Source organism: Rhinoderma darwinii, chromosome 4 (assembly GCF_050947455.1).
Source record: "Rhinoderma darwinii isolate aRhiDar2 chromosome 4, aRhiDar2.hap1, whole genome shotgun sequence".
In the NCBI taxonomy this organism is placed as follows: Eukaryota; Metazoa; Chordata; class Amphibia; order Anura; family Rhinodermatidae; genus Rhinoderma; species Rhinoderma darwinii.
In genome coordinates this window covers 358,485,652-358,506,315 of record NC_134690.1, presented here as the reverse complement: position 1 = coordinate 358,506,315, position 20,664 = coordinate 358,485,652, and the positions used below count along the sequence as shown (strand labels likewise).

The window sequence follows — 20,664 nt, the reverse complement described above, 5'->3', positions numbered from 1 at the left end:
AGATCGGAGACTCGGATCATTTTTCACGGACCTGATTCACCCACTAAAGTGAATGGGTTCGTGAAGACTATCGGGTGCCACTCGGATGCCGTCAAAAACGGCCCAAATGGCACAACGGTCGTGTGCATGAGGCGTAAGGGTATGTGCACACACACTAATTACGTCCGTAATTGACGGACGTATTTCGGCCGCAAGTACCGGACCGAACTCAGTGCAGGGAGCCGGGCTCCTAGCATCATAGTTATATACGATGCTAGGAGTCCCTGCCTCTCTGCAGGACAACTGTCCCGTACTGTAATCATGTTTTCAGTACGGGACAGCAGTTCCACGGAGAGGCAGGGACTCCTAGCATCGTACATAACTCTGATGCTAGGAGCCCGGCTCCCTGCAGTGTGTTCGGTCCGGTACTTGCGGCCAAAATACGTCCGTCAATTACGGACGTAATTAGTGTGTGTGCACATACCCTTAGGGTGTATTCAAACAGTGCGGTTTTGCCAAGCAGCCGAAAACCACATTGAAAAAATTGTGGTAAAAACGCATTCGACATCCTATGTGGTTTTCGGCAGCGCAGGAAAAACGCAAAAAAACTGCACTGTGTGAATACACCCTTAGGCCCTGTTCACACAGAGTTTTATGCTGGCAGAAAAAAAATTCCATCAGGAATTTTGAAGCCAATTTTAAACTGCCTGCACTTTTTTTCCGCTGTTTTCGCAGCAGTTTTCGTCTGCGGCCATTGAAGCTAATGCGAGAACCCTGGACAAAAACGCCAAGAAAAACTCCTCCAAAAAGATTTCAATAGGTCAGAGCCGGAAGCCGCAAGAAAGGAAATGCCGCTTTTTTTTCCCCGTGAGCGGTCAAAAGCCACCCGGGAAAAAAAAAACTCTGCCTCCCATTGAAATGAATGCAAGGAAATTTCGGGGGTTTTATGGCGCTAATTCCGACGCAATTTCTGCATCAAAATCAGCAAACTCTGTGTGAACAGGGAGTTATATCTGTTTTTTAATACTTTATTACCACCTTAGTATTGGCAGTTGTCTGTTTGACGTCGTCCATTACTAAGGTGGGGCTTAGTGTTAGCCAGTAAAAAGGCTAGCACTAACCCCCCATTATTACCCCGGTACCCACCGCCACCAGGGGTATCGGGAAGAGACGGGTACAATCCAGTACCTGACCATCTGTAGTGATGGTAGCTCACTGGGGCGGCCGCAGGCTGGTATTATTAAGCTGGGAAGGTCCAAAAATTGGCCTTCCTCACCCTGGTAATGCTAGGCTGCTGCTGTTTTATTGTATCTGGCTGGATATGAAAATGGGGGGGGGGGGGACCCCATGTCGTTTTCATAAATTTATTCATTTTAAAAAAAATATGTGGGGTCCCCCCCATTTTCATAACCAGCCAGATACAATAAAACAGCCACAACCCAGCATGGGGGTTTGTGTGTTGGGGTGGGGGGCGTTCGACGGAGCAGCGGTGCTTGCCGCTGATCCTTTAAAACAGCTGATAAGCGGCTGTGAAGGATCAGCGGCGCTCGTGTGCTCCGGCGAGCGCCCCCCAACCACACCCTCAAACATGCAACCATGCTACACACAGACCTCCACACACACAAACCCCCCCCCCATGCACACACCGTACCTGCAGCCGGTGTACTCCAAAATGATGCCAGCTTTCCCCCTACAAACCAGCTTCTATGCTGGGTTGCTCTGAATTGCGCATGCGCTGTACGGAGCGAGACGGCAGAAGCAGAGGATGTAAGGAACGTTCGTTATACCCCATGCCCTGTAGCTGCCATATTTCATCTGTGTATGTGTCGTTAAGAGACATATACACAGATGAAATAAAACATGGCAGCCCCCAGTGAATAAAAAAATAAATAAAGTACATAAAATTGTATTCAATAATAACACATAAATTAATAAAAAAAAAAAATTCATGACACTTTTCCTTTAAAGAGTTGTCCAGGATTCTCCGAGTAAAAAAACTTTGTGTAAACTGGCCCTAATTAGGCTACCGCTCTCCGCTTTGTACAAGGGAATGGGGGGGGGGGGCAGCGCTGTGTGTGGCTATCTACAAGGGGGGAGCTGTATGTGGCGCTATCTACAAGGGGGAGCTGTGTGTGGCGCTATCTACAAGGGGGAGCTGTGTGTGGCGCTATCTACAAGGGGGAAGCTGTGTGTGGCTATCTACAAGGGGGGAGCTGTGTGTGGCTATCTACAGGGGGGTAGCTGTGTGTGGCTATCTACAAGGGGGGTAGCTGTGTGTGGCTATCTACAAGGGGGGAACTGTGTGTGGCTATCTACAAGGGGGAGCTATGTGTGTGGCTATCTACAAGGGGGAGCTGTGTGTGGCTATCTACAAGGGGAGCTGTGTGCGGCTATCTACAAGGGGGGAGCTATGTGTGCGGCTATCTACAAGGGGAGCTGTGTGCGGCTATCTACAAGGGGGGAGCTATGTGTGCCGCTATCTACAAGGGGGAGCTGTGTGTGCCGCTATCTACAAGGGGGAAGCTGTGTATGGCTATCTACAAGGGGGGAGCTGTGTGTGGCTATCTACAAGGGGGGAGCTGTGTGTGGCTATCTACAAGGGGGGCAGCTGTGTGTGGCTATCTACAAGGGGGAGCTGTGTGTGGCGATCTACAAGGGGGGAACTGTGTGTGGCTATCTACAAGGGGGGAACTGTGTGTGGCTATCTACAAGGGGGAGCTGTGTGTGGCTATCTACAAGGGGGAGCTGTGTGTGGCTATCTACAAGGGGGAGCTGTGTGTGGCTATCTACAAGGGGGGGAGCTGTGTGTGGCTATCTACAAGGGGGGGAGCTATGTGTATGGCTATCTACAAGGGGGGAGCTATGTGTGCGGCTATCTACAAGGGGGAGCTATGTGTGCGGCTATCTACAAGGGGGAGCTATGTGTGCGGCTATCTACAAGGGGGAGCTATGTGTGCGGCTATCTACAAGGGGGAGCTATGTGTGCGGCTATCTACAAGGGGGAGCTATGTGTGCGGCTATCTACAAGGGGGAGCTATGTGTGCGGCTATCTACAAGGGGGAGCTATGTGTGCGGCTATCTACAAGGGGGGAGCTGTGTGTGGCTATCTACAAGGGGGGAGCTGTGTGTGGCTTTCTACAAGGGGTGGAGCTGTGTGTGGCTATCTACAAGGGGGAGCTATGTGTGTGGCTATCTACAAGGGGGAGCTATGTGTGTGGCTATCTACAAGGGGGGAGCTGTGTGTGGCTATCTACAAGGGAGGGAGCTGTGTGTGGCTATCTACAAGGGGGAGCTATGTGTGTGGCTATCTACAAGGGGGGGAGCTGTGTGTGGCTATCTACAAGGGGGGGAGCTGTGTGTGGCTATCTACAAGGGGGGGGGAGCTGTGTGTGGCTATCTACAAGGGGGGGGGGGAGCTGTGTGTGGCTATCTACAAGGGGGGGGGGAGCTGTGTGTGGCTATCTACAAGGGGGAGCTATGTGTGTGGCTATCTACAAGGGGGGGAGCTGTGTGTGGCTATCTACAAGGGGGGGAGCTGTGTGTGGCTATCTACAAGGGGGGGGGAGCTGTGTGTGGCTATCTACAAGGGGGGGGGGGAGCTGTGTGTGGCTATCTACAAGGGGGGGGGGAGCTGTGTGTGGCTATCTACAAGGGGGGGGGGAGCTGTGTGTGGCTATCTACAAGGGGGGGAGCTGTGTGTGGTGTTATCTGCAGGGGGCACTTTTATTGTGTTGAGCACTGAGGGATCATTATTAACATCTGGGGCACTGTGGATTACGAGTTTGTTTAGAGGATGGAGTATAGGTGGGGAGGGTGCTGGAAAAGCAAGAAACCAACATCTCTGTGTGTCAAATACTGCAGAGACGAGTCGTGGCTGGAATAAGTCGTCACAGTGGTCTGGACCGGATGGAGGAAAAAATGGAAAGTGAACGACTCTGATCAGAGAAAACATCACCCAAGTGAGCGGGGAAATCTACAAGCAGAGCTGTGATTGGTGAGTCACTCCTAGCACCCTGCGCAGGCAACGATTTTGTAATGTGTCCGTAAAAATTTTGGTCTGTCCGTGAATTTTAGCTCAGTTGTCCAGAAATTTCTGAAGTGGCGGTTGGCAACCCTGGCTGGACAGAGGCTCCCCAAGCTGAACAAGAGCCGGAAGAGAGGAAGTTGAAAGGGTTGTACAGGATTAGAAAAACATGGCTACCTTCTGCCAGAAACAGCGCCACACCTGTCCATGGTTTGTGTTTGGTATTGCAGCTCAGCTCTATTGACATGAAAGGGGCTCAACTGCAATACCTAAGACAACCCGTGGACAGGTGTGGCACTGTTTCTGGAAGAAATAATACAGGCCCTATTTACTGGATTAATCCAAAATATTTTTTATTTTTTTTGTGTGGATGCTTTTCCCCCTCCCCGGCAACTGTGTGAAAACTATATTTCACAGGGTGCCCAGGTGAGGGAGGCTGGTACTATCTATAGGAAGAACTACTGCGTTTACTGTTTTTAGGGGGGACTCTGGCACTAGCACTGTAAAAAAAAAAAAAATACCTTCTCGCTGACACCTTAAATAAAACAAGTGAATAAATCGCCTTCATGACTGCCATGTATCAAAGAAGGTAGAAAAAGAGCTCTATACTGCATGTGTAACAGTGTAGCGCTATCAGCAGGGGGCGCGCTTACGTTCCAGCAGCCGCATTCGTTTCTATTCAGCTTCCACACTTTGAAGCTGCCTGTCCGTCGCTCTAATTCTTCCCCAGCACATGTCATACGAGAGTTCGTTCCGGGTGTGTTTGCTCCTTTTGCAGTACTGTGGTTATTGAGCTTTGCGGAACATACACGTGTCGGATCTGAGCTCGTAGCCAGGTTTACAGTATCGCCTCCTCACTCATTCACAAGGTATTCCACTCCTGTACGGCACATTGCTGCACCCTGTATCTCCTCCTCAGCATCCAGTTCATAGGTAAGAGACGCATGAGGATGCTGCCAGCATGGCTAGAGGGCAGGGACCATACAGACAACATATACAAGTAATACGCACGTATATGGCACTGAATAGCATCATTTGCTTAGCGGTTTGGTGCCACAGTAAAGTGCCTGTTACAGTAACTTTTTGTTTGAACAATGGAATCCATCTTGAGCTACAAAGTGGTGTTATCTGTACAGCGGTTCCTCAATATTTGTTCCGGAATAGCCATTGTAAGTTGTGACCAAAAATTATGTTTAAAAAGTAGCTGTCATTTCAAAAAACCTTTGACATCGCATAGCGACGTGTCAGAAGTTTTGATCGGTGGTCCGGGTGCTGAGACCCCCACTAATCGCTAAAACGAAGCTGCAGAAGCGCTCAAGCGAGCGCAGTGCCCATTCAGCTGTAATGGGATAACTTCGGCTCTTCTCGGAGAGACGGGGGTTAGCTGAGGATGGGCTCAAAGAAGTCTACAGGCCCGTCTTCCGCTAACTGTCTTTCCGAGAAAAGCGAAGTTATCCCATTGCAGCCCGAGGGGTATTCTACGCTTTTCAATACGAGAAAAAGGTATACTGAGACGTAAGACTCGAACATATACATAAAAGGCATTCTTGTGGCATGTATCGGGCACATTGGTTATTATTATGTTTGGCGCTTTATACCTTACTATAGGCACAAGATCTGTGTAGGGGAAAGGTATTTTGGGGTTACACTTATGTGGGGCTTGCCTACTCTGCCAAAATGTCTGGGGGACTCTAGGAAAAAGGGGAGGTCTCCCGGAGAGTGGGCAAATGTCCCTGGTGCCGCAAATACCTCTCCTCGTTCCTGCAATCCAAGATGCCGCTGCCGCAAACAATGGACGTTGTCTGTGGCGGCACCCGGGGGTGCCCAGACGTACAATAACGGGGAGTGGTGAGTATCTGAATGCCTGGCGTCCCAATCCTTCTTTTTTTTTTTTTTTTTTTTTTTTTAACTGGGGCCTCATCAGCCAGGATGTGGTAATGCAGGGGCCTCACCTTTTGGTTGTAGTCCATGCCAACGGTTTTAAAAATTATCTTTCATTTATCTTTTTCCATTCACTTACATCAAGCAGAGTTTTGGAGAGTTTTGGAGCTGAAGCAAAAAGTACTGAGAAGCAGAGATCCCATAATGCAATTGTCTTATGTCCTGCTTTCTGGTATATGTAGTGTATTCGACCTCTGTTGTAAACACTACATCTTACATAATGCATTGCAGCAAGGCATATTCTATTATGCATATATTTATTCTGGTGTGAATTTATAGATCTTATTTTGTACTAGTTCTTCTCAATGAACTTAAATATCGTCAAATATATCAAGTCCAGAGTCAGCGCAGCCGTTTACCTGGAAATTTTCGAGCACTTCATGCTTCCCTCTGCTGACAAGCTTTATGGAGATGCTGATTTCATCTTCCAGCAGGACTTGGCACCTGCCCACACTGGCAAATGTACCAACACCTGGTGTAATAACCACAGTATCACTGCGCTTGATTGGCCAGCAAACTCGCCTGACCTTAACCCCATAGAGAATCTATGGGGAATTGTCAAGAGGAAGATGAGACACCAGACCCAGCAATGCAGACGAGCTGAAGGCCGCTATCAAAGCAACCTGGGCTTCCATAACACATTAGCAGTGCCACAGGCTGATCGCCTCCATGCCACGCTGCACTGATGCAGTAATTCATGCAAATGGAGCCCCGACCAAGTATTGAGGGCATATACTGTACAGACTTTTCAGTAGGCCAACATTTCGGTATTAAAAATCATTTTTGAAATCTGGCTTCTATAATATGCTAATTTTTTGAGACACTAAATTTGGGGTTTTCATTAACTGTTAAACCATAAACCTCAACATTAAAAGAATAAAATTCTGGAAATAGATGACTCTGTGTGTAATGAATCTATAGAATAGGAGTTTCACTTTTTGAATTGAATTACTGAAATAAATGAACTTGTTGATGATATTCTTATTCATTGAGAAGGACTAGTACATTGGAATATTATTAAAAATAAAACACAGAAATATTGATATAATATGGCTATAATTCTTTCCTGTGTGACACTGTGCTAAGTAACAAGTTTTTTTTTGTCTCGTAGCCCAAGTAACATGCTACTGATAGAAGAAAAGTACAAACCAGTTGCTGAGCTTTTATTGTCCTCCGGATCATGCCCAAGATGTGTTCTTCGTCTCTGCTGCGTTGGGTCCTCTGCACCTTATCGACTTCCATACAAGGTCTCCTATATTACACAATGCAAAATATCTAAAAACATAATGTTGGTTGTCTGGGCCCTGGCAAGACAGTGGAGTTGCCGACGTTATTCTAATGTGTATGACCTGATTCACACTGACTATTCTATACAGTACAACTACATAAACCTGCTGGGCATATATTTATGTTCTTCCTCCACAGGGTATGGCCTTCGAGAACATAAATATAAAAATTATAGGTTAGGGTATGTTCACACGGCAAGCGAAAAACGGCCGTAAAATATGGAGTTTTTTTTCAAAGGAAAACAGCCTCTGTTTTTCATCCGTTTTTTAGGCATCAAGCTTTTTTGCGGCGTTTTTTATGGCCATTTTTGTAGCTATTTTTTCTATTGAGACAATGAAAAACGGCTCAAGAATTGACCTGTACTTCTTTTTTACGGGGCGTTTTTTACACGCCATTTTTACAAACGGCTGCGTAAAAACTCCCAGTGGAAACAAAACGCCATTTTTCCAATGGGCAGATGTTTGGAGCCGTCCAGCCTCCGTTTTTTGGCGCGTTTACGGCCTGAAAATTGGCTGAAAATAAGCCGTGGTACCCTCAGAAGTGAAAAAGCTCTATTGTTTTAATTATGATATAAAAGTGAAATCCAAAGAGACTCTTAAAGAGTAACTGTTGTTTCAGCAAACTTTTTACCTGTCATAGTGAAATATCAAAAGTTTTGATCGATGGGGGCCGGGTGACGAGACCCCCACTGATCACTGAAACGTACAGGCTGAAGTGCTCACTCAAACTCTTTGGCTGCTATTGGCAATCCTAGTATCTTTCTATGTGAGTCTGTCTTCAGACTTACTAGGATTGCCAATTGCAGTTGAAGAGTTACGCTACATTTACATGAGCGTGACAGATTTAGGCGCTTAAAAAACGCATGGTAATCTGTCCGCGTGCGTTGCCTTATGCATCAGTGTGCTTTGCAAGTGGCATGAGTTTTTCACGCACTCGAAAGCGCTTATTTTTTTTCAATGTAATTGATGCGTAAAACATGGACAGCACACAGATGTGCATCCGCGTGCTGTCCGTGGTTTTCACTGGGCGGCTAGGTGGGGGAAAACGCACCAATATAAGACATGCAGTGAGTTTCATGTAACAGACACTCGCTGCGTGAAAACTCACACGTGTGAATAGCCCCATTCAAATCAATGGGGCCGTGTGCTTTGCGTTGTTTCAACGCACAGCACATGGACGAGATTCACGCTCGTGTGAATGAGCCCTTAGGGTGAATGCTTCTGCCTGTTCGTTTCAGCAAGCGGGTGGGGTCTTGGCACCTGGACCCGCACTGATCAAAACTTCTCACGTGTCACTAAGACAAGTCAAAAGTTTTCTGAAACCGTTTACTCTTTAAATACAAATAATAAACCGATTATTTTAATGGTAGGAACTGGCTGACGAGCTGTGGAAGTTCCTGGCAAGTGATGGAGATATTTCCCCTCCGAGTAAGAAGGTCCGGTTGGAAGATTCGGATGGTTGTAGGACCGAATCACAGATCTCCAAAAATGTAGAAGACATTGATGTTTCTGAAGCACCTCAGACCTGCAATCTGTGCCTGGGCATTCTGCAGCACCACTGCAGTACTGCGTTTGTTAGAAAGGTAATTGTGCAGTATTTGGTGAGAGTTATAAGTGGCCCAGTGATTTTGGGGGAATCCCAACCTGTGAGCTCTCTCTCAGCAAATCTGCATCAGACAGAGCTTGCATCGATGCAGATTCTCTGCGAACACACAGTTGGGATTTTCTCTTTATCAGGTACCCTTCTTTGATGAAATATGCTTTAATAGGGCATATGAAAAAGGGGTGACTTTGTGAGAATTCTGGAGCATCTTTGTTTTGAACGTGGCATTGTCATTCCTCTGTTATTCCTCCTGGAAGTGTATTAAGTTACCTTTCCTCTTGTCAATAGGGTCTGTCCCTACACACAGCGTGTACCGTGGCAGTTTTTTCTTTTTACACAAAATGCTGCAGCCAGATGTAATTTTAAAGTAATCTATGAGAGAGCCTACATACACAGCGTTTTGGTCTGTGCCAATTTTGTAGTAATTTTGGGGTCAGTGTTGTTTTTTTTTGTTTTTTTTTAAAGCAGCATGCTCCAGGTATGGCATTTTTTCAGACGTTTTTTTCCATAGGCCTTTCTATAGGACTTAAAAAAAAAATTCAGGAAAAGAAACTTAATAAAATTCAGAAATAAAACAGCTGTACAAATGACACCATATAAAAAAAATTACACCAAAAGCGCACGTAAGAAATGCCATTATAAAATGCTTGAAACGCATGGCGTTTTTTTTGCATGCGTTTTAAAACCCTGAAAAAAAAGTTTTAAAAGACCTAAAGAACACTGGGGATGTTCACATATACGTGGGAGGTTCAATTCAGAGGCTCTATAGTAAAGTCTGTTTGATTTAACTGGGAAGAATAACGCTGCGTGCTGCACTGGTGGGTTTCGCCTTCCTCTTTGTCGACTGGGCATTGTTGGTGGACACATGTCTTTTTTTTTAAAACACTATCTATGTGACAATGTAACTACGTTTAACCTCTGATGTCTGTCAGGTGCAGTGTTGTCATGGAGACCTTGTGTGGATTCAATGCACCATCCACATCATTGAATAGTGACAAGCACTGGCGTAGCTATAGGGGTCGCAGCGGTCGCAATTGCGACCGGGCCCCGAAGCCAAGGGGGCCCACGGTCCCCCGCACCACATCAATAAAAAGTTACTATAGTAACTCGGGCCGCGGGCCCCTGTTACTATAGTAACATACTTTACTTACCTTCCTGGTTCCGGATGGCAGCGGAGGTCCTGACGTCAAGCGCTGTGCGCAGCGCATGACGTCACAGCGCTATGCGCCGCGCACAGCATCGAGACGACAGAACTCCCGCCGCGGCCGAAGAGGAAGGTAAGGTTAGCCCAGACTGGCGGGGTCCGACTCCCGGGACCCGCCAATCAGCTGTTTTGAAGGGGCCGCAGCACTCGTACGAGAGCTGCTCCCCTTCATTCCTGTCACTTCATTCCGGTCACACTGTGAATCCGTGTCGGCGATTCACAGTGTGGGCGAGTAGTGAAATGAAGGGGAAGCAGCTCTCGTACGAGTGCTGCGGCCCCTTCAAAACAGCTGATTTGCGGGTCCCGAGATACACATCAGCTATTGATGGCCTATCCTGAGGATAGGCCATCAATGTTTAGGGACTGTACAACCCCTAAGCCTACGATGTAGCAGGCTTAGGGGGCCCATGAGACAGGATCACAGATTGTGTGATCCTGTCTGATGGGCCCTGTATCTAAGCCAATCACATGGTAGGCTTAGATACATGGCCCATGCGTGATCCTGTCTGCTGGGCCCTGTATCTAAGCCAATTACATGGTAGGCTTAGATACATGGCCCATGTGTGAGCCTGTCTGATGGGCCCTGTATATAAGCCTTCCACACTGTAGGTTTAGATACAGGGCCCCAGCACACAGTAATCTTATACTGTATAAGATTACTGTCTGCTGGACCCTGTATCTAAGCCTACGTTGTGGTAGGCTTAGATACAGGGTCCCACAGACAGTATCACACATGGGCCCTGTATCTAAGCCTAACACACGTGTTACGAATAATTTTTTGTGTGTTTTCTTACAGGTTCGGTCGTTGGACTACGGCGGATTCCAGGACTACTTCGATGACAGCTTTTTTTTTTATTATCAATAAAATGGTTAATGAGGGCTGTTTTTTTTTTTTTTTTTTTAATTTCAATAAAATATTTTTTCTATGTCTTTGTGTTTTTTTTTAAACTATATTACTACCGCCTTAGTAATGGCCGTCAGCTGATTGACAGTATCCATTACTAAGGCGGGGCTTAGTGTTAGCCGATGCAGAGGCTAACACTAACCCCCATTATTACTCCGGTACCCACCGCCACCAGGGGTGCTGGGAAGAGCCGGGTATGATCCAGTACCTGACCATCTGTAGTGATGGTCGGCCACTGGGGTGGCCGCAGGCTGGTATTATCAGGAGGGGAAAGGCCAAAAACAGTGGCCCTTCCTACCCTGGTGATGCTAGGCTGCTGCTGCTTTATTGTATCTGGCTGGTTATGAAAAATGGGGGGGACCCCACGTCATTTAAAAAAAAAAAATAATAATAATTGGAAAGAACGATGTGGGGTCCCCCCAATTTTCATAACCAGCCAGATACAACACAGCAGCAGCAGGCAGCATTACAAGGGTGGGAAGGGCCACTGGTTTTGGCCTTCCCCAGGCTAATACTACCAGCCTGCGGCCACCCCGGTGCCTGCCCGTCACTACAGATGGTCGGGTACTGGTTCGTACCTGGCTCTTCCCAGTACCCCTGGTGGCGGTGGGTACCGGGGTAATAATGGGGGTTAGTGTTGGCCTCTGCACCGGCTAGCATTAAGCCCCGCCTTAGTAATGGAGGTTGTCAATCAGCCATCGGCCATTACTAAAGCGGTAATAATAAAGTCTAAAAAGTACAAGCACATAGAAAAAATATTTTATTGAAATAAAAAAACAACCCTCATTAACCATTTTATTGAGAATAAAAAAAATGCCGTCATTGAAGTCCTCGAATCCGAAGTCCAACAACCGAACCTGTAAAAAAAACACAAAAATAATCGGTAACACATAAAGAAGCAAAATTATTATTCTTACCTATCCTGGGTCCAGCGCTGGAGCCGCAATGTCAGCGTGCTGGGCCCTGTATCTAATCCAATCATGTGTGATACTGTCTGCTGAGCTGTGTATCTAATCTAATCATGTGTGATACTGTCTGCTGGGCCCTGTATCTAATCGTATCTTGTGTGATACTGTCTGCTGGGCCCTATATCTAATCTGATCATGTGTGGTACTGTCTGCTGAGCCACTGTATCTAATCCTATCATGTGTGGTACTGTCTGCTGAGCCACTGTATCTAATCCTATCATGTGTGATACTGTCTGCTGGGCCACTGTATCTAATCCTATCATGTGTGATACTGCCTTCTGAGCCACTGTATCTAATCCTATCATGTGTGATACTGTCTGCTGAGCCAATGTATCTAATCCTATCCATAGTTTATAGGGTCGTAGTGCTATAGATATGCTATGCTGTCTCCTATACACAAATTTTTTGGGGCGGACACATATGTATTGGGGCTATTTCCCTGACATTTTAAGCCCTGAGGGTATGTTCACACGGCAGCGTCTGTTACGGCTGAAATTACGGTGCTGTATTCAGGAGAAAACAGCACCGTAATTTCAGCCGTAATGGCATGTGCAGGCGTCTTTCGCTGCGTCCATTACGGACGTAATTGGAGCTGTTTTTCTATGGAGTCCATGGAAAATGGCTCCATTTACGTCTGAAGAAGTGACAGGCACTTCTTTGACGCGGGCGTCTTTTTTACGCGCCGCCTTTTGACAGCGGCGCGTAAAAAAAAATCACCGTCGGCACAGAACATCGTAAGACCCATTCAAATGAATGGGCAGATGTTTGCCAATGCTTTTGAGCCGCATTTTCGGACCTAATTCAATGCTAAAACACCCGAATTACGTCCGTAAATAGGGTGTGTGAGCCCAGCCTTAGTGACGCCCCGGCTGCTAGTGCTGCATTGTTGGGTCACTTAGGAGACCCAGCGATGCAGCTGAAAGCTGCGGACCGTCCGCCATGAGAAGTTTGCGGGGGGGGGGGGGGGGGCCAGTAAGAATTTTTGCATCTGGGCCCATGAGCCTTTAGCTACGCCCCTGGTGACAAGTATGTGTGAACATTGATGAAGATGGTGATTTGAATCCACATAAGATCTCCTTGACACCACTGCCCCTGAGAAGTAGAAATCTTGTCATCAGGATCAGTATTGTATTGTCAAGCAATCTTATCTCACAATAGATGTTCGGTATTAAAAACTGTTTTCCTTTTATATATTTCTTCTGGTGTCTGAACAGGCATTCGCGGATGACTGGTATTTTTATGTCATCCATCTTTGCTTTAAAGCAGCTATGGTTATGAACTTGCTCACAGAAAGGGCAGTTTTCTTCACTGTTGCCCACGGTTACTTTATACCGTATTATATGTCATTTTTCGGTGTATTGACAGTGTGTGTAAATATGTGCCTTCATTTATCTCTAGATTTTCCATAAAGTCCAGTCCGCTGGGTATGAATTTCAAGACTTTGTTTTCCCAGTGTCGCTGCCAGCACAGCTGTTGGTGAGAGAGGTAAGGGAAGATTTGTGTTAATAATAATCTTTATATAGCACCAACATATTCCGCATCACTTTACATTTCAGAGGGAATATGTACAGACAATATCAGACATTACATAGTGACTAAATAATTCAAACATGAGGAGTGAGGACCCTGCTCACAAGAGCTTACAATCTATGGAGGAAATAAGGAAGACACAAAATGTAAAAAGTGCTTGGTCAGTACATTGTTCCAGCCATCTACACATGAGCCAACCGGTATCTGTGTATGACAAATATCAAGTGCATTAGGCTGCAGATTAGGGTATGTGATAGGCCTGTCTAAAAAGATGTGTTTTCAGAGCACGCTTACAACTGTGGATGTTGGGAATTAATTGTCTGGGGCAGCGCATTCTAGAGAACTGGTGCAGCACAAGAAAAAGCTTGAAGATGGGAGTGGGAGGTTTGAATTATGGAGGATGTTCATCTATATTCATTGGGAGAGCGTGAGTAGGGTGGTAGACAGAGATGAGGGAGGAGATGTAAGGAGGTGCAGCACTGGGGAGAGCTTTGTGGGTGTGAGGAAGAAGTTAAAATTTTATTCTGAACGGAATGGGTAACCAGAGCAGCGACTGGCAGTTCTCTGGGACTTTTAAGAGGCTCTATCACCAGATTATAAGTTCCCGATCTCCTACATAATGTGATCAGTGCTGTAATGTAGATAAGAGCAGTGGTTTTTATTTTGAAAAACGATCACTTTTGACCAAGTTATGAGCAATTTCAGATTTATGCTAATTACTTTCTTAATGCCCAACTGGGCGTTTTTTAACTTTTGACCAAGTGGGCGTTGTAAAGAGAAGTGTATGACACTGACCAATCAGCGTCATGTACTCTCCATTCATGTCCATTTGTACTCCGCACAGCATGATCTTGCAAGATCACGCTGTGCTGTCACATGCACCCACATTAACTTTACTGAAGTGTCTTGAGAGTGAATAGATATCACCTCCAGCCAGGACGCGATGTCTATTCACACTCCTGACATTTCGGTAAAGTTTGTGTGGGACTTAATCGCTGCAAAGCGTGATCTCGCGAGATCACGCTATAAATGACCGCAGAGTTAGATCACGCTGTGCAGCGATTAAGTGGAGGTGATGTCTATTCACTCCCAAGACACTTCAGTAAAATTAATGTGGGTGTATATGACAGCACAGCAAGATCACGCTGTGCTGAGTACAAATGGACATGAATGGAGAGAAGTGTGTGACGCTGATTGGTCAGCATCATACACTCCTCTGTACAACGCCCACTTGGTCAAAAGTTAAAAAAACGCCCGTTGGGCATTAAGAAAATAATTAGCATAAATTTAAAATTGCTCATAACTTGGTCAAAAATAATCATTTTTCTAAATAAAAACACTGTTGTTATCTACATTCCAGCGCCAATCAGATTATGTAGGAGATAGGGCACTTATAATCTGGTGACAGAGCCTCTTTAAGAATGATGACCTATCCTTAGGATATTCAATGAATGTTTGAATCGAGGGGTCTGTTCTCCGCTCAATGAAGGAGCCGCAGCGTTGTGTCCTCTTCGTTGTTTACACCGGTACTGTGGCTCATCCATATGGGTAGCTGTGCCTTGTACTTCAGGGGAACGTTTGTTTTATGCAAAAACTACTTCAATAAAAAAAAAGCAACAAAAAAAGCTTCATATTTTAGATGCCCTAGTTTAGGCCCCATGCACACGACCGTGCCCGCAATCACGGCCCGCGATTGCGGGCACGGCCGGCCGCTGACTGACAGCCGCATTTTCGGGCCGTGCTCCCATACAAAGTAATGCGAAAGAACGGACAAGTTCCATAATTCCCGGAACATTTCCACGGCACGGACACCCTTCCGTAGTGCTACGGAAAGGTGTCAGTGTTCAATGAAAGTGAATGGCTCCGTTTTTGCGGACCGCAAACTGAGGTTTTTTACGGTCGTGTGCATGGGGCCTAAGACAAGCCAGTGTGGGCTGCTGCATCTGTTAACCATGATTCTGCATCCACATGTCCTGTCTTACTAAAAATGAAAATGCAGTGTAATGTTATATAATTTTTTTAGTACATGCTTATATATCTGAGTATTTGTTTTATTATATTAGGAGGTGCTGACTAATTTAGTATTTGACATTATTCCTGTGCATTTCTATTACCACTCCCCTTTGCCTGCGCTCAATGTAAATTTGAAACGGGACAGGCACCCGACATGCAACTGTTGCAAGCCCCTTACCATTTTATAGTGGCTCAGTTTAGTGTAAAGCTGATGCACTGGCCAATCACATACACCCCCGGACTCATCAATTTCTCTGTAAAGCATCAACGTGATGCATGTGTTTTGCACAGACATTAGTCTATCTACTTTCAGCACTCACATGAATCATATTTATAGATTATATATATAAATAGCCTTGAAAACTGTTGACTAAACAGGGCTGTGAAACTTGTGTAAAAGAGAAACGGTCTTTGTTGCGCATAGCAACCAATCACAGCACAGCTTTCATTTTTCAAATAGCAGAATGTGAAATGAAAGCTGTGATTGGTTGCTATGGGCAACAAAGACCGTTTCTATTTTACATAGGTTTCTAAATCCCCACTGTTCACAGGTAAAGAACTCTGGTGTTCGCTTTGTATTGTGATACTGTGTAAACTTGTGAAAACGTGTAAAGTGGTCATGTCAATGGCTCCCAGGAACAAGTTATCAATCGAAAAGCGATCTGCTATAGTCGCTTTATGAGATTCGCGGCATAGACTGTGGGAAATCGCTCGCTTGGAGAATGTGTTTCTCTTGGTAGCGTGCAGTGTACCCTCAAGAAATACGCTAAAAGCAAGAATGTACGATGATTGACACGTTTTTCTTCCTTGTTTCTATCGCGCTGCCTTGTATCCAGTGGCTTGAAGGGATGTATTGCAGCCCGAAAACCGCTGCTTAGGACTATTAATAAATACAGGGTATCGTGGGCTAAAAAGGAGAGTAGCTGGGCCACTAGTCAGTGGAAGAGGGAAGGTTCTATTCACAGACTAATCGAAGTTTGAGGTGTTTGGGTCAAAGAGGCGAAAGTTTGTTTGTCGTGTGACAGGTGAGCGCATTCTTCCTGCTTACATTCACACCAAAGTGAAGCATGGATGAGGTTCCATTATGGTCTGGGGAAGTTTCGGTGGTGGTGCGGTTGGTGACTTACTAAAAATCGAAGGACTGCTACCACAGTATCCTGGTGCGCCATGCCAACCCTTCCGGCACCCATCTTAATGGTTGTGATTTTACTCTACAGCAATATAACGACCCAAGGCATTGCTCCTGACTTTGCAAAAAATCTGTTCAGTTAAAAGAACGACAACCGGTGCTGTAGTACGTGATTCGGCCACCCCAGAGTCCTGATTCAATCCCATTGAACTCCTTTGGGATCATTTGGACAGGTGTGTTCGAGATGTGTACGTTACAAGCCAAAATCAACTGTAGGAGTAGCTGTCAGGGTATGTTCACGCGCAGAGTCAAAAACGTCTCAAAATACGGAGCTGTTTTCAAGCGAAAACCGCTCCTGATTTCCAGACGTTTTTGATGCCACTCGCAATTTTCGCAGCGTTTTTTACGGCCGTTTTTGGAGCTTTCAATAGAGTCTATGGAAAACTGCTCCAAAAACGTCCCAAGAAGTGTCCTGCACTTCTTTTTTGCGATGTTTTTTTTACGCGTAAAAAAACGCACTGAAAAACACTCCGTCGGAACAGCCCGAAAAACGGCCGAAAATAGGCCGTGTGAACACACCCTAAGAGAAGTGGCTGCAATCGGGGCTGACGCTTTAGACAAGTTGACAGACAGAATGCCCCGCGTTTGCACTGATGTGATCGCTCTAAGGGGGAATTCACATGGAGGTTTTTGACGTGGAAGCCGCACTTCAAAACGCGCTGCAAAATGGCCGAAAATGCCTCCCATTGATTTCAATGGGAGGCGGAGGCGTTTTTTTCCCTATCTTCGGGCGTTTACGCCTCTGACCTCCCATTGACATCAACGGGAGGCAGAGAAAGCGGCGTTTTATGCCCGCGGTGCTCAATGGCCGCGGATGAAAAACGCCACAAAAATCAGCGTGCAGGCAGAGGAAAATCTGCCTCTAAATTCCAAACGGAATTTTGAGGCCGATTTTCCTCCTGCAAAAAACTCAGTGTGAACCCGGCCTAGGCACGGATGCTTTGAGAGAAAAATGTATGAAAATCAAGGCTGAATTTATTTGTAAACAACGTTCAGGAGTACAAAACATGTTTATTTACCTTAACCCCTTAGTGACCAGCCTATTTTAGGCCTTAAAGGGTAACTAAACATTCAACAAACTTCTGACATGTCCTAGTGACATGTCAGAAGTTTTGATTGAATTCTGTTTGGCTTTTTCCCGAAAACCGATTATATTGGAGTACGGGCTCATAAACTTTCTATTGAACCCGTACTCCGATACATTTATTTCCGGAAAAAGCCGAACAGACATGAAGCGGCTCAGCGCTTCTGTATCTTCGTTTTAGCGATTAGTGGGGGTCTCAGTGCTCGGACCCCCACCAATCAAAACTTCTGACATGTTACTATGACATGTCAGAAGTTTGTCGAGCGTTTAGTTACACTTTAATGATCAATTTTTTTTTTATGTTTTTCCATAGTCTCATTAAATGAGCTATAACTTTTTATTTTTGCATCGACGTAGCTGTATTAGGTCTTGTTTTTTGCGGGACAAGTTGTATTTTTTTAATAGCACCATTTTGGGGTACATATAATTTTATTGATTAACTTTTTTTGGGGGGGGATAGAAAAAAAACCCAGCAATTTCGCCACTCTTTTTTTTGCGTCATAAATTTACGCTGTTTACCGTGTGGTATAAATAACAGAATTACTTTATTCAGCGGGTTGTTATGATTGTAATGATACCAAATTTATACAGTTTTCTTATGTTTTACTACTTTTACACAGTACAAACATTTTTTTTACATTTTAATTATTTGTTTTTTTGTCTTCACGTTTGAAGAGCTATAACTTTTTTTCTGCCGATGCAAAGGCTGGATGCACAGAAAACAGCAATTCTTGCATTGTTTTTAATTTTATTTTTCATGGCGTTCGCTGAGCGGGTTAAATAATATAATAGCTTTATAGTTGGTGTCGTTACGGACGCGGCGATACCAAATATGTGTAACTTTTTTTTACATTAGAATTTTTATTTATTATTTTTATTTATTATATAATTTTATTCAACTTTTTTTATTAGTCCCACTAGGGGACTTCACTATGCGATCATTTGATCGCTTTTTATAATACGCTGCAATACTTCTGTATTGCAGTGTATTACTGCCTGCCTGTGTAAAATGGAGAGGCATCTGCTAGGCCATGCCTCTGGCCCGGCCTAGCAGGCATTAACTAGAGGCAGACCTGGGGGCCTTCATTAGGCCTCCGGCTGCCATAGAAGACACCGGCACCCTACCTCCCGTAGCTGATAGCAGGAAGATTTAACTGCTCCCCTCTTTGTTTATTTATTCAGATGCAGCGCCGTAAAAAAAAGGCTACTGCATCGGAATAAAGCCCGTTAGTGGCCTCTGTAAAAGCACTAATGGGCGGTCACGAACGGGTTAATACAGTAAATCCATATTTATTACAAACTAACTTCTTTTGTTAATTTAAAAAAAAACAAAAAAAAACAATGATTTGGGTGGTGTATTGAAATTTCTGAGCAGTGGTGTACATCTGCTTTACTAAGCATATTTATTTATTTTACCCTTACTAAGCATATATATATATATATATATATATATATATATATATATTTTTTAATTTTATTTTTTGGGAGAAAATTACCAATTTCCCAGCAGAGGGAGCCCTTACACAAGTCAAATATTTATGTACTTTTTATTTCCAGGCTGTACACATTAAAGGGGTTTTCCCACCACCGTAAGATATTCCAAAACTTACTGATTCCTACAACAAAGTGAGTAGGGCTCAGTTGTTACACAAGCACCGTGCCAGGTCAGAGTGGTACAACGCAGTAAAAAAAAATCTGAAAGGGCCACTGTGCTTTACTAACCTTGTGCTGCTTTCATTCTAGTGGTAATTTCGGTCTGACCAAAGGGACCCCCACAGATCCCATCCACTTGAGCCTGATTGTGGTTGTCGTTAGTTTCTTTATCTTATACTCGTATTTTCGTGAAAGGCATTTTTAGCAATGAGATGGAGTAACCTTATAATAGGACAGGAAGTCTGAAATCGCTATCTTTGCACTGCAAGACCTTCAGCAGAACACAGGCTACCATTGATGACAGCCTGCATTCTGCGTGTGGGGTAAGCAGACACGAGCGATCATAAAACAATGTCCGATAACGGGCTGCTGAAAAGCTGCAGGGAATTTTTATTTCCCTGTTATTTCCTTCTATGATTTCGGATCGGTTCTGTTTTGATATGTAGTTATATTATAAAATTGCTGATAATGTAGCTCACTAATATATTTAAGCAGGTTTGCCAAAGGTAAAACTTCAGAAAGTGAAAATCGAATTACTTTGATTTTGTATTCTCTGCTATGCAGTATCAGGCTCTGGTTTCAGGGGGTTTTCCAACCACCTGGCCAGGGCCTGTGCAGAGAACTGCAACTCAACCCCATTCAAGTGAAAGGGACGGTGTAGCAATAGGACACAGTGCTGGGATAGAATGTGTTCTACAGAGTCTGATTGTACGGTGGGGGACAACCACTAGTCTGGCAATATGCCATCACCTGCTGAGACCCCCTTTAACTTGGTACAGCTGCTACATGTTTTATGACTGATTGAAATGTATTAGGGGTTAATTTAAAAAGATATTTATTGATCGATCTCATCCATTGTCCTTTTTAAATGTTTTACTGGCCAATATATTAGCAGTGCCCCCCCCCCCCCCTCCCACTCATAACAACTGCTAATATATTGGCCAGTAAAATATTTAAAGGACAATGGATGAGATCGATCAATAAAATTTGAGGGTGTGTAATTTTACAAGTCAACAAAGTATATTTGATGCTACTCCCTAGAAACTTTTGACACTTTTTTTCCTTACGTTCGAAGAGGACCTGTCACAAGGTCATAGAAGTTGAACAGGTTTACTGACCTGAATAGCGCTGTCTCCCTGATTCCGGTGCTGGTCTCTTTTTTTTTTTTTTTTTTTTATTTTGTTTTCTCTCCTAGACGACCCCCCCCCCCCCCCCATTCCAGAGATATGGCCCACTGTTGTGTTGGCTCTCTATATGCTATTTTTGCTGTAGTTAGCCGATGGGGT

The 20,664-nt window shown here is 44.8% G+C and overlaps 1 protein-coding gene across 4 annotated transcripts in view; it reads left to right on the top strand.

Annotated features, from left to right (window-relative positions):
- The first annotated feature begins 3,858 nt into the window (after positions 1 to 3,858).
- The window catches only part of PUS10 (pseudouridine synthase 10), an 82,056-nt gene continuing 65,250 nt past the window's right edge, over positions 3,859 to 20,664 (top strand). The window contains exons 1-4 of one of the 4 annotated variants that reach the window (XM_075864506.1): positions 3,859 to 3,973; positions 7,056 to 7,191; positions 8,601 to 8,813; positions 13,308 to 13,394. In XM_075864506.1, coding sequence (XP_075720621.1) covers positions 7,066 to 7,191; positions 8,601 to 8,813; positions 13,308 to 13,394 — 426 coding nt within the window. In that variant the 5' untranslated portion in view covers positions 3,859 to 3,973; positions 7,056 to 7,065. Of the gene's footprint in view, positions 3,974 to 4,749; positions 4,937 to 5,020; positions 5,173 to 7,055; positions 7,192 to 8,600; positions 8,814 to 13,307; positions 13,395 to 15,989; positions 16,004 to 20,664 lie in introns of those variants that run through there. The other 3 variants (XM_075864505.1, XM_075864508.1, XM_075864509.1) reach the window with 3 other exon arrangements.